Source organism: Eleutherodactylus coqui, chromosome 2, assembly GCF_035609145.1.
Source record: "Eleutherodactylus coqui strain aEleCoq1 chromosome 2, aEleCoq1.hap1, whole genome shotgun sequence".
Lineage (NCBI taxonomy): Eukaryota > Metazoa > Chordata > Amphibia > Anura > Eleutherodactylidae > Eleutherodactylus > Eleutherodactylus coqui.
This window is the reverse complement of record NC_089838.1, coordinates 114,102,412-114,115,220: the sequence shown is the minus strand read 5'-3', so window position 1 is coordinate 114,115,220 and position 12,809 is coordinate 114,102,412. Positions and strand designations below refer to the sequence as shown.

General features: G+C 45.6%; 1 protein-coding gene across 1 annotated transcript in view; it reads left to right on the top strand.

Annotated features, from left to right (window-relative positions):
• The window catches only part of CDC25C (cell division cycle 25C), a 46,885-nt gene that overhangs the window by 18,798 nt on the left and 15,278 nt on the right, over nt 1–12,809 (top strand). The window contains exons 8-12 of the mRNA XM_066591378.1: nt 1,759–1,854; nt 7,037–7,180; nt 8,084–8,173; nt 9,937–10,116; nt 11,182–11,283. Coding sequence (XP_066447475.1) covers nt 1,759–1,854; nt 7,037–7,180; nt 8,084–8,173; nt 9,937–10,116; nt 11,182–11,283 — 612 coding nt within the window. The remainder of the gene's footprint in view (nt 1–1,758; nt 1,855–7,036; nt 7,181–8,083; nt 8,174–9,936; nt 10,117–11,181; nt 11,284–12,809) is intronic.

Here is a 12,809-nt window from a genome sequence, read left to right as displayed (position 1 = left end):
AGCCAAGATGTAGCCTTTAGCTGGAAATTTCTAGATTGTTGTTTCTCCCTGAGCGCTACTTATTTGCTACTGTTCCTGTGTGCTATCATGAAGGACCATCTGGAAAGTAGGAATTAGTCTTACTAGTAGCGATATTTCCATGAGTATCATGACTGCACATGTAATTTCACCCATCTCCTCAGTGAACCATTGTTTTCATAGCATCATGTTGTAGGGAAGCTTCTCATCCGCAGGGACTAGAAAACTGGTTAGGATTGAAGAAAAGATGGGTATCAGTAAATACAGGGCAATTGTTTAGTAAAACCTGTGTCTTTCTGCCGGGAATGTGCAAGTTGGAGGGATCAAAGGGGAAACAAGGAAATGTCTTGAATAGTCTCATCAAAGCCCAGACCTCAATCCACTTGAGAACCTGTGGTGTGACTTGAAGACTGCTGCACACCAACACAACCCATCTAACCTGAAGAAGTTGGAGCAGTTTTGCCTCGAAGAATGGGCAAAAATTGCAGTATCTATAGATGTGCTAAGGTATTCGACACATACCCCAAGAGATTTGCACCTGTAATTGCAGCAAAAGATGGCTCCACAAAGTATTGACTTTCAGTGGGTGAAGAACTACGGATAGACATTGGGCCTGAAGTTGTGTTTGTCTTGTTTGTGCCATCTAGAAAAATAAAATGCACCTTCAAAGTGGTTGTCATGTTGTGTAAATCAAATGGTACAAACCCCCAAACATTTATTCCTGGTTGTAATTTAACAAAACAGGTAAAAGCACCAGGTTGAATACTTTTGCACAGCTCTAGATCTAGTTCTGATTTGGTGTAAACCCACTGCTAATCTGAATTGAGAACTTGGCTTTTAGGCTACAATTGCCCATCTTTTAGCAGTTTTTGATGTAGGGTTTAGTGAAAGTCAGAAGTGGATCCGGCAAACTTGTGAAGTAGAAGTCCTTCCTTTTTTTATACAGGATGATTCCAAAAGTTGGGGCCACCTGGAAAATCTAAACAAAAAGAAACATGATTTAAGGTGGTATTCTGGGACTTTTCTGTTGATGACCGGCATAGACTAGCTAATTTCTGTTGTCGTGGCACCATGGTCAGTGCAGGAAGCAGAAAGCAGTAATCATAGCACAGTGGCCCCAGATGGTATTGCAGCACAGCATTGATTGATCATCAATAGAAAAAAGTTTAAAGTTTTGGAACATCCCTTCAAGGGTAGAATTTCATCAGAAATCGATAGTTGCAGTCATTTTCTCAATACTTGTAACCGTTTTTTGAGATAAGCTATTCATGTGAGGGGCTGAGACTTTTAAACAATAACTTCCAAGAAAACGGCTAGTGAACTGTCAGAAAGTTCAGAGAAACTGGTAGAGTCCAGGACAAACCGGGAACTGGTCAGCTGAGCAGTTTCCGATCCCCAAATGTTGATGGCAGTGTTGGCCGTTTTTATGAAGCATCCACAGAAAATCTTCAGCCACTTCATATGAACATCTATTACTGACATGTATTTCTTTGTTCAGAGGATGTTCTGGGTGGCCCTGACTTTTGAATCACCTGGTATTTCACTTTACTTTTAAATATACTTCTGACTTTGGCTCAGACTGTAAATGAATCAAATTATACCAGAAACTGTGACAAATACTGCTTGTATGATTCCAGGCTGATGGAATGTGAACAGCTCTGCCTCCTGCACTTTTTGTGTCTCTCCCATTGGGTCATTTTTTTTTTCCACATTTGACATTCCCTTTCTTCAATTTTGTAGGCGAGCGGGACAACTAAAAATCCAGGTAACCCATGTTCTGTGCTGCTTCTCCGGGAAGCAGCTGATGCACAGTTATCTCCAACATTTGGAGGCAAGGTGGGTAAAATAGAGGCATTTCAATGTTTAGCATTTTTAGGTGAGATAGATGTGAAATTTTTGTTCCACCGTTGAATCTGTTGTATTTCTGAGTAATTGTGTCTGAAATGCTTATCCCCAAAGACCTAGTTCCATTGTGAGAGAATGTGAGGCTATTAAATAATACTCAATGACTGCCATGTCAAGTCAGGCATGGTCTTTATTCTGCTGCAAGTTAACTTTTGAAGCCGTTGCTTTAATATCTATACATAAGCATAAGCTTATTAGCGTACTCCAACAAACTTTGTATAGATATTTCCCGAGTCGTCTCCACGACAGCACCACCTGAGATCGCCTCCTCCTGATAGGACAGGAACACACCGAGAGGTTAAAGGTTGCCCCCCCCCCCCCCCCCTTTCCCACCTTCCCCAGTGTTTTCCTGTCCTGCCAGGAGGCAGGATCACAGAGAGTGGCTGGTGGAGACGCCAGCCTGAAGATTCTTACCGGGCAGATCGGAGGGCAGTGGATCAGCCTGCCCTCCCTTCCTGCAGATCGACTCCCGGGACGCCACATGGGGTGGTTCCCCCGGGCCAGGTTCCTCCCGCGGTGGCCCCTGGGGGGTACAAAGCGGGGCTCCAGCTCTCCTCCTGTGCCGGCTTAGGACCGAGCGCAGCCCTTTCCAGGATCCCCTTGACGCGTGTTGGAGGGGACGTGGCGCCGCGTCACATGACCAGCGGGGCTTAGAGCAGAAGGCGCCAAATTTAAAAAACAGTGGAACCTGAAAGAAGACGGCGCAAGTACAGGTAAAGCCATTTTGCTTAGTATCTGGCTTTACTGCCCCAAGAGTGTCTGCAGCACCTGCAGTAAAGATGAGTGCTCCAGCACCAGAGTTTGCAGAATGTTCAGCCGCAGCAGGAACCGTAAGTAGCCAGTGGGGCAAAAAAGGTCATGCAAATTCTTATGTATAAATGTGAATGTTGCATCCTTTTCCGTAAAACTTTATCTGCCAGGGGAATAAAAGGGACGCCCCTCCCAGAACAAAAGTAAAAAGATGCGCAGAATGCGGCGCAAAACTGCCAGCTACGTATGTGAAGTCGTTATGCAAAACATGCAAAGCCAGGCTATTTAAGGAGGAATCGGGGGGATTCCTAGAGGATGTCAGAAGGCTGGTCAGGGAGGAGGTACGGTCAGCTCTGACAACTCCAAAAACGCCACCAAAAGGGGCATCCAGGGCGAAGCACCGGAGAAGGGTGTACAGCCCAGAAGAGTACTCAGACTCTGAAATAAGTTCGGTGGGGTCAGAACCAGAAGACCCAGTGCTCGAGGAGTCCTCAGAGGAGGACTACAACAAGTACCTCTTCCATCAAGATTAATCCTAATTCTACATCCTAATTATAGCCGAGTCCAGAGAACTCCTAGTAGAACACCTGGCAACGGTGCTCAACCTGCTCCAGTTCTTAGGATGGATGGTAAATTGGGAGAAGTCCAGCTTAGACCCCAGCAGGGAAAAGGTGTTCCTGGGCATAACGCTCTATTCAGAAGCTCAATGCTCCTTTCTCCCCGAAGCAAAGGTGCAGAAAATTCGACAGCGGGTCAAATCCTTCCTTCAGAGACGGTCATGCTCAATCCGGGAAGCCATGTCTCTCCTGGGAAGTCTGACATGCATCCCGGGGGTAGCATGGGCTCAGGCACATACCAGAACCCCTGCAGGCTGCAGTTCTCTCAGCCTGGGACGGGAAGCAATCCTCACTAGGAGCAAGAATGTGAGTAAAAAACTCAGTAAAGATATCCCTGCGCTGGTGGACATCCCCAGGAAACCTGCAAAGGGGGGTCCACTGGATACTGAATCCAGCTACGCATGTCACGACGGATGCAAGCTCCTTGGGGTGGGGGGCGCACGTAGGAGACAAGCTCCCACAGGGTCCTTGGCCACAGGGGATGAAGTACCATTCCTCAAACTACAGAGAGCTCCAGGCAATTTGGGAGGCCCTCCAACACCTAGGGGACTCAGTAAAAAAAAAAAAGACAACACCACGGCAGTCGCCCATATTCGACATCAGGGGGGCACGAGGTCAGAGCATCTCACAAAAAATCTTTCGCTGGGCAGAGGGCCGCATCCTCTTTATTTCGGCAACACATTTGAAGGGAGCCCTGAATCAGAGGGCAGACTTCCTCAGCCGGAGGCGTATAGACCCAGGGGAATGGTCTCTATCCCAGGAGGCATTCCAAATCATGACGGACAGGTGGGGTCTCCCACAGCTGGACCTGTTTGCATCCAGACAAAATACCAAAGTAAAGAGCTTCTTCTCCCTCAGACCGGAGGACCGGCCAACAGCAGTGGACGCCCTGAGCCAGGATTGGGGAGGGGAGCTGGTGTACGCCTTTCCCCCAATTCCATTAATCCCAAGAGTGTTGCAGCACTTCAGGTCACAGACATGCACACTGATCCTAGTGGCTCCCTTCTGGCCAAGGAGAAGTTGGTTCAGCCTTCTAAGAAACCTGAGCTTCCAGGACCCAGTCACCCTTCACGCTCACACGGATCTACGAACACAGGGGCCTCTGAACTACCCCAATATAAGCAGATTCCACTTAACAGCCTGGATATTGAAGAATCCACACTGAGGAGCAGGGGGTTCTTGGACAGAGTAGTCAGGACTCTAATGGCAAGTAGGAAACAGACAACCAACCTCATTTATCAAAAGATCTGGAAGAGGTTTATCTCTTGGAGACAGGCATAGGATTCCTCGAGCCACGGTGCTGACATCCCGCTAATCCTGGATTTCTTACAGGAGGGCCTGGATATGGGCCTCTCCCCGAGCACCCTAAGAGTCCAGACGGCAGCCCTTAGCCTGGTGTCGAATAGGGCACTATCAGGAGATAAGTGGATCAGTAGATTCCTGACAGCGGCAGATAGGTTGCGACCTAGACCTACAAATATATGCCCCGACTGGAACTTAAATTGGGTCCTGAGGGCTATGTCAGCGGAACCCTTCGAACCAATCGAAGGACTCTCAATAAGAATGCTCACAATTAAGACGATCTTCTTAGTAGCCATTTCCTCAACGAGACGGGTTAGCGAGCTACAAGCCCTATCAATCCGCCACCCGCTCCTCCATATTACTGACACAGCTAGTCTTCAAAATGCTGGCCTTTATGCCTAAAGTAGTGTCACCATTCCATAGGGCCCAGAATGTTGTAATCCCCTCGTTCTTTAATAATCCTAAAAACGAGAGAGAAAGAGCCCTAAATTAGACGTCAGGAGAGCGGTCCTGAACTACATCGATACCACAAGCCACTGGAGGCGGGACTACAACCTGTTCATCCAGTTCTCAGGCTCTAACAAGGGGAGTAAAGCCGCTAAAAGCTCTATAGCCAGGTGGATTCGCCTGGCCATTACCGACTCGTATAAGGCCCTGGGGAGGGAGACCCCCTGGGTTCTTAAGGCCCACTCCACGAGGGCAGTAGCGACTTCATGGGTTGAGCATAGCTCGGCGTCCGTCGAACAGATATACAAGGCAGCAGTGTAGAAGAAGCCACACACTTTTGTCAGACATTATAGGGTAAAGGTGCAGCTTGACGAGGACATGAGGTCGTAACGTCCTCTCGGCGGCAATCCCACCCTAGAATAACCTTTAGGTGGTACGTCTCAGGTGGTGCTGTCGTGGAGACGACTCGGGAAAAGGGTGATTATACCTACCCGATAATCGGGTTTCCAGGAGTCTCCACGACAGCACCCGTACATTCCCTCCCGAAAAAAGGGGGAAAAAAAAAAGAAAAAGGGAAGTCTAATATGTATATACGTTAAAAAAAAAAAAATACCAGATGGGTAAAAAAATTTAAGTTAGCTCCTACCCGGGCAGTTCGTTATAAACCACTGGGAAAGGGGGGGAACCTTGAACCTCTCGGTGTGTTCCTGTCCTATCAGGAGGAGGCGATCTCAGGTGGTGGTGTCGTGGAGACTCCTGGAAACCCGATTATCGGGTAGGTATAATCACCCTTTTTCTCCCCTTAGAAGCATTGCTCCATTGCACTTCATGAGTTTGGAAGAGCGCGCCACAACATGAAAGTGCAAGGAGGTGGAGGAGTTGGCTCGTGCACCTCTTGGGAAGCAGTTTACCGCTCCATACAAAAATTGAGCTATAATCTAGATTTGTACACTGGCTCTGACTGGATCGTACAGTATGGCCTCCCTCACACATGGCGTTTGCAGAAACGCAGCGTTTGTCAACGCTACCTTTACTGCAAATTCTGCCCGGTTTCAGCAGCGCTGGCATACTTTATGCCAGTGTTTTGGCTGCGTCTTCAGCACAGCTGAAAACACAGCCAAAGATTCGGAAAAGGAAAAAAAAGCAATACTCCACCTAGCCGCTGCAGTCTGAGACGTGGCCGCTGGTCTGTCGCTGATCCGGGCTTCCCCTGCACTCACAAGTATATTGCCGTAGGCCAGGTTTGAGAACCCCGCCTCCAGCAATAGTGCTGTGATTGGTTGTCGGCGCTGGCTCGATGCCCAATCACAGCACTTCATTGACTGTCTCAACCAATCAGCGGCGGCAAGCTCTGATTGGCTAAGACAGTCAATGAAGGGCTGTGATTGGGCATCGAGCCAGCGCCGACAACCAATCACAGCACTCTACTGCTGGAGGCGGGGTTCTCAAACCTGGCCTACGGCAATAGACTTGTGGGTGCAAGGGAAGCCCGGATCAGCGGCCGCGACCCGGACCGCAGCGGCTAGGTGAGTATTTTCTTTTTTCTCTATCTAGCCTAGCTGGGACTGATTTTCCGTGTAGGGCTTCTATTGCAAGCCTTCCCCCCGAAAATCGACGAGCGGTTAGTGCTGCCAAAAACACGGCACCAAGTGTTGCCGCGTTTTCAGCAGTGCTGAAACCGCTGCCCATTCATTTCAATGGGCGACGCAGGGCTGAAAACTCCCCAAAATAGAACATGCATCGCTTTCAAAGCGCAGCGTTGGGAGGTGCTGTGTCTTCAGCCCTGTGTGAGCAGCCCCATTTGAAATGAATGGGATTCTAAAAATACAGCGCTAAACGCTGTACAACGCCCTGTGCGAGGGAGGCCTAAATCCCTTCTTTGACTGAACTTTTGCTGACCGTTCTGGATGACTGTACATTGCTGCCCGTTTTTGGTGATTTTGATTTGTCTGAATGCATAACTTAAAGAAAAAAAAAACCCTGTTTTATGTCTACAGGGCAACCTGTCTACAGATGACAACTCAGAGCTACATGTATTAGTTTCACCTATCAACACTGTTGCAATGTGTGTAGATGTTGACAAAGGAAACCTTGATGGGTTCTCAGAATTTTTTGCCATGGATGATGAAATGGAGACTGCGGTGAGTCATAGATTTGGATTTATTCTGCAGTTGACAATGCTACTGTCTCTCCCAAAAAAGGCAAACCTAGCAGAAACCAAGTTAAACGGAGTCCAAAGTTAAGGCCCTTTTACACAGATTGTTACAGCGTTCAGTGTAAATGCATGCCCCGACTGACAACTAAACGAAAATTAATTTCATTCCTTTCTCATTCGTCATTCAGTTTCTGCATGCACAAACTGAACAATGAATTTGCCCATGGAAACAAGCAGTTTATTTATGAATGGTGGTCTCCTTACTGTGAATGGAGGCGAGTGGGATGGAACGTTCCCCCGACCCACTAAGCCTGCATTCACTAGCAATGATCGTTCCTTTATAAAAAGGCCCTAAGACTTTTGGACATCTTAAAGTGGATGGTTCTGCTATGGATACTGTTTGATTTTGGTTTTTTTTTTTTTGTATTTAACCCCCTGCCGTAAAGCTGAGCGGAGAAAGCTTAGTCTGAACAGTCTGACTTAGTTTGCATGTGTGTCATTCTCTGGGTATACAACTTGTAGATTTACTAGTGACTTTTTTTTTTTTTCACACAAATTTTATTAGCTTGATATTATACATTTGTACTATAAGATATTCATAGAGGTTACATTGAGTTTAAACTGTAACTATCTCAAAAGGAGTATACATAATTATTTCATTAGGGTGTCTGTGCTTTTTGAATCCATAATTAGCAGCTCCCTTTCTGCCTTGTTTATTCACTTCTGTGCAGCAGTAAATGTGATTGGTTCAAGCTATTACTGAAGGCCCAGCCTATAGACTCATTCAGGAATAGGAAAGCCTCTTGGATTTATTGCCTACCAAGTATTATGAAATGTTTCATTGTTTAAGGTTTATTGTATTAACTTAATAATTTTGTTTGCTGTCCAGAATGCATCCACAGCAGCTGCTAACTTGTCGTCTTCAATGGCAGTTTTGCTGAGTGGACCATTCATGACTCAAGATGTTGATGTCAGTAACGTGAGTAAAACCTATTACACAGGAGAAAATAATTTGTAGAATATTGTATTTTAAACATTTGCAAGAGACTGGAGATGTGACACCACTTTGATACGTATGGGTAGACCACCTTGGGTCAATTGAAGAACCCCAAGGTCTCTGGCCATGTTTCCTGTTCCCTAACCTTGAGCATGGCAGTTCATTGGTCCATAGGAGTTCTTCACTGCAAATATTCTTCTCAATTTGATAGTTCAGAACTTTCTGTGAAAAAAGGATGACTATTGGACCACCTGATTGTCAATCAAAGCAAAGAGAAGGCTTTTGCCAGTAGACTCTTATGAGAGGGTGGCTGGTCTGACGATTGAATAGGGTGGAAGGGACTTTGCAGTCTCTTCTGATTGCTTAAATGACTATGGGAGTGAAATAGGTTTAAAATGGTTCTCGGACTTGGCATTACTTTTCTAAAGCCCTCTGTAATTGGTGAATGCTGTGGTTGTTTGAAAAAAATGTAGGTTGGGAAGTGATGATCAGTTTTTAGATGTTGGCTACTTGTATTAACATTAATGCAGTGTTAGGATGAGATCTGGCTGCAGTCACACCTTCATGTGACTTAGGCCAAAGGTTGATGGTCGTATTTTCAGACCATAGACAACACAGGACCCCTTTATAGCCAATGAGGCTGTTCACATACAGTTTTTCACACTGACTGAACCCTAAAATCTACTACTGACCCAGAAGTCCAAGAAAAGGTGGCTCCAATATGCTCAAAACCATAGCAATACAACAAAATGAACACTACACCTACAGTGAAGCATAGTGGGGGCTCAGTGATGCTCTGGGGATGCTTTCCTTTCTCTGACACTAGAAACCTGCATGGTTTGGACGGTAAGATGGAGTCCATCAAGTATCAGGAAGTCCTAGGAGAAAATGTCTGAGGATGCTGAAGTTCGGGTGTTATGGAAGCTTCCAACAGGACAATAAGCCTAAGCATATCTCAAAGTGCACCGAGGCTTGGCTTCAGAAGAAGTCCTGAGAGATTCTGGAGTGAGATTTGAAAAGGCTATTGCAGCACTCCACCATGTACTGTATATTGCAATCAAGATGGTGTCTGCTGAGTATCAGACAGGAGGCTGCGCTGCATGAAAGCGACTGTGATATACATAGTGACCGTCAAATCAAGTCCATGATTGAGGAGGCCTGCAGTGTATTTGCTGGTAGAATCCATACTTCACCAGCCATATAACGTGCTTACAATCAGCTTCAGGGAGTTGCAAATACTCTAGGATTTTACCAAATCCAGTAATGAAGGTGCTGAAACCTATTGCCTAGCTAATAAAGAATTCTATACTTTTGAAGAACTGAGGTTCTCCTATTTTAGTGTGCCAGATATCTCTGATTCTTTTCCTATTGGTGTATCTTGGATACCCAGGCTTTGCTGATTCGGCATTGGGAAGGCAGCTGCTGATTACAGGTATCTTGTGTGTTGTGCCATAGGACAATCACTGCAGGTACCTGTATTCCGAATTCTTCGTTTCTATTGCGCCTGACCCCACTGCACTATGGAGTTTTTTTCTTGTTGTTTTTTTTTTTTTTTTTTTTTATTTGCTGCTTTTAGTTATGACCACCAGAAAATTGGAAAGGACAAAATAGCCCCTAAAGCCAAAATAACATACCTCTGCACATTTACAAATTTGGAATTCTTTATTGTGGACTGTATTGCTAGTGTGGTATTTGTAATATCTGTCTTTTATTAGATGTACTATCCTAATTTCTGTATTTCTCAGGTATCTATGAATAGAAGTCGCCTTTACAGATCACCATCTATGCCAGAGAAGCTAGACCGGCCTGTTCTAAAGAGGACCGCGAGACCTCAAGATAATGACACTCCAGTTAGGATGAAAAGGAGGCGCAGTACTAACAGCCCCCTCCAGTCTGAGGCAGGTGAAAAGCACGTAAGAAGACGGGTAAGGAAATTCTGCACTCTGCATTGTGAATATAGATGTGTGTTTAAGCTCTCTGTGAATGTGACACCCCTCAAGCATGGTAAAAATATTTACCTATGTGCATGTCGTATCAGGAGGTGGTACTTTAAAGGTGTTTTCCGGGGAAGAATACTATTGATGACCTACCCGATCATCTGGGGTCTGCTGATCAGCTGATTCGTACCCACTGACAGTGCTCCAAATGCACCAGGGTTGGCAGGTGCCACTGCTTAGACCCCTATGTAGTGTCTGGCGCTTGTAACTGCAGATGTAGCTCTCATTGATTGATTCGGTTTGAATTCAGTTCTGCTATTTGTTCTCCTTTTAAAACAAACCAAAAAACGAATCAAAATGCTGATGCGAATGAGTTCTTTAAAAAATAAAAAAAATAAAAAATCTGAAATCCAGATTGTTGCACAGTTGAAAACGATCATAGGTTTGTATATCTGGCTCACAGAACTGGATACATCTAGACAGCAGAACCACTCCAAAAGACAACCTTTTTGGGAAGACTACTACCTCTTATCCAGACCAAATTTCCGTGACAATTTTTCATGTTTACCAGATATTGTACACCCTGGCAGTCCTTCAAGAAGGCCACTTGATCAGCTCCTCTGTGATGCAAACCTAGAGTGCCAAAAGTTTGGAATGATCGCCCCAGTGCTTAATGAATGCTGCTTGGGCTTTCATGCTTGCATCTCTGTGAAAGGGCTTAATAAGAGATATTTAAAAGTACTATATACTGCAATACAAAAGTACTACTGTATATGACACAAGCAAGCATGTACGTGATCGAAAGTTCAAGTACCCTAGTTGTACTACATTAAAAAAAAATTTGAATCAGGTGTTTTGGAATCCAAAATTCTTGACCATTCTTTCCTCTAACGTCAGCCATTGGGGGAAAGGTAGGAGAACCCTTATACTAATTTAATGATCGTCTGTGCAGCCAACGTTTTGTCTAATGTATATGGCCATACAATTCTCCTGTTTCTAATATCTTTGCTACTGAATGTTAATCTTGATATGACTTATTTTACCTCCCTCTAGGGTATCTCTCTAAAGAAGACCCTTTCTCTATGTGATGTGGATATTACAAATGCTTTGGATGAGGATTACAGTCACAGACAGCTAATTGGAGACTTTTCAAAGGTGAGACTATATACATTAAATTGGTCAGTGTATTAAAAAAATGAAAATTTACCCTTGTACTTATTACTGAAAAATTAAAGGGGTTGTCCCGCGGCAGCAAGTGGGTCTATACACTTCTGTATGGCCATATTAATGCACTTTGTAATGTACATTGTGCATTAATTATGAGCCATACAGAAGTTATAAGAAGTTTTTCACTTACCTGCTCCGTTGCTAGCGTCCTCGTTCCCATGGAGCCGACTAATTTTCGGCGTCTAATTGCCAAATTAGCCGCGCTTGCGCAGTCCGGGTCTTCTTCTTTTATCAATGGAGCCTCTCGTGCAGGATGCCGCCTCCGTGTAGCTCCGCCCCGTCACGTGCCGATTCCAGCCAATCAGGAGGCTGGAATCGGCAATGGACCGCACAGAAGCCCTGCGGTCCACCGAGTGAGAAGATCCCCGCGGCCATCTTCATCAGGTAAGTAAGAAGTCACCGGAGCGCGGGGATTCAGGTAAGCGCTCTCCGGTGTTCTTTTTTAACCCCTGCATCAGGGTTGTCTCGCGCCGAACGGGGGGGGGGTTGAAAAAAAAAAAAAAACCCGTTTCGGCGCGGGGCAACCCCTTTAAGTTCAGTTTCAGTAGTGTAGGGAAAATGTTTACTCCCACAAAAGGTTACTCGTTTGTTAATACTTGGGAACTTCAAGAGTACAAACAAAGTTCAGAGAAACCTCAGAAGTAAGTAAACCTTCTAAATCACTCAAAATATAATTGCTAGTTATAAATAACTGTTAGAAAAAAAATGCATAAAGAAAATTTGCAGCAATTGGGATAATTTTCCGCACGTAAGTTCTCAAAGTCTGTGTGTTACCATGCAAAGAAAATATCAGAATGTTGATCGGAATAAACTGCCATGAATGTCGGGTTTAGGACCGCCAGTAGTGCATTTTTCACTTGAAAAAAAATCTTTCTCAGGAAAACAAATGTTGCATTCACAGTAGACTTTTTTTTTTCCATTGGTGAGAATAAAAATTTCCAAAAGGAAGAAGTTTTTAGGAATGTTTCTCTTCTTTAACCCCTTAACGACTGCCCCATCGGGAAACTACGTCCTCAGAAAGTGGGCCTTAATCCTAGAGGACGTAGTTTTATGCATCCTCTTTGGATTAATGCCCACTTGCCTGAGGACGTGACAGCTCCATGCTGTCGGTGCCCGCAGGTAGCCGACAGCATGGAGCTGTCATCCCAGGATGCGGGCAGTCCCCCCCGGCATTGCGATCGGCGCTAGCCAATGGCTAGCGCCGATCGCAAAAAAGTAAAGAAAACTGTCAAAAAAGTTAGTTCTTCAGCTGCCCTGCTGGATCGGCTCCACCAGGGCAGCTGAAATTACTTACCCGGCTTGTCGGCGGTGTCCCACGGAGATCTCGTCCTCACGGAGCCGCAGGCGGCCTTCTGCGCATGCGCGCCAGACGATGACGTCACGCGCATGCGCAGAAGCCCGGGAGCCCCCGGCAAATTTAAAATCTCCTGGCTCCCGGCTCCTGAAGGTAGCCG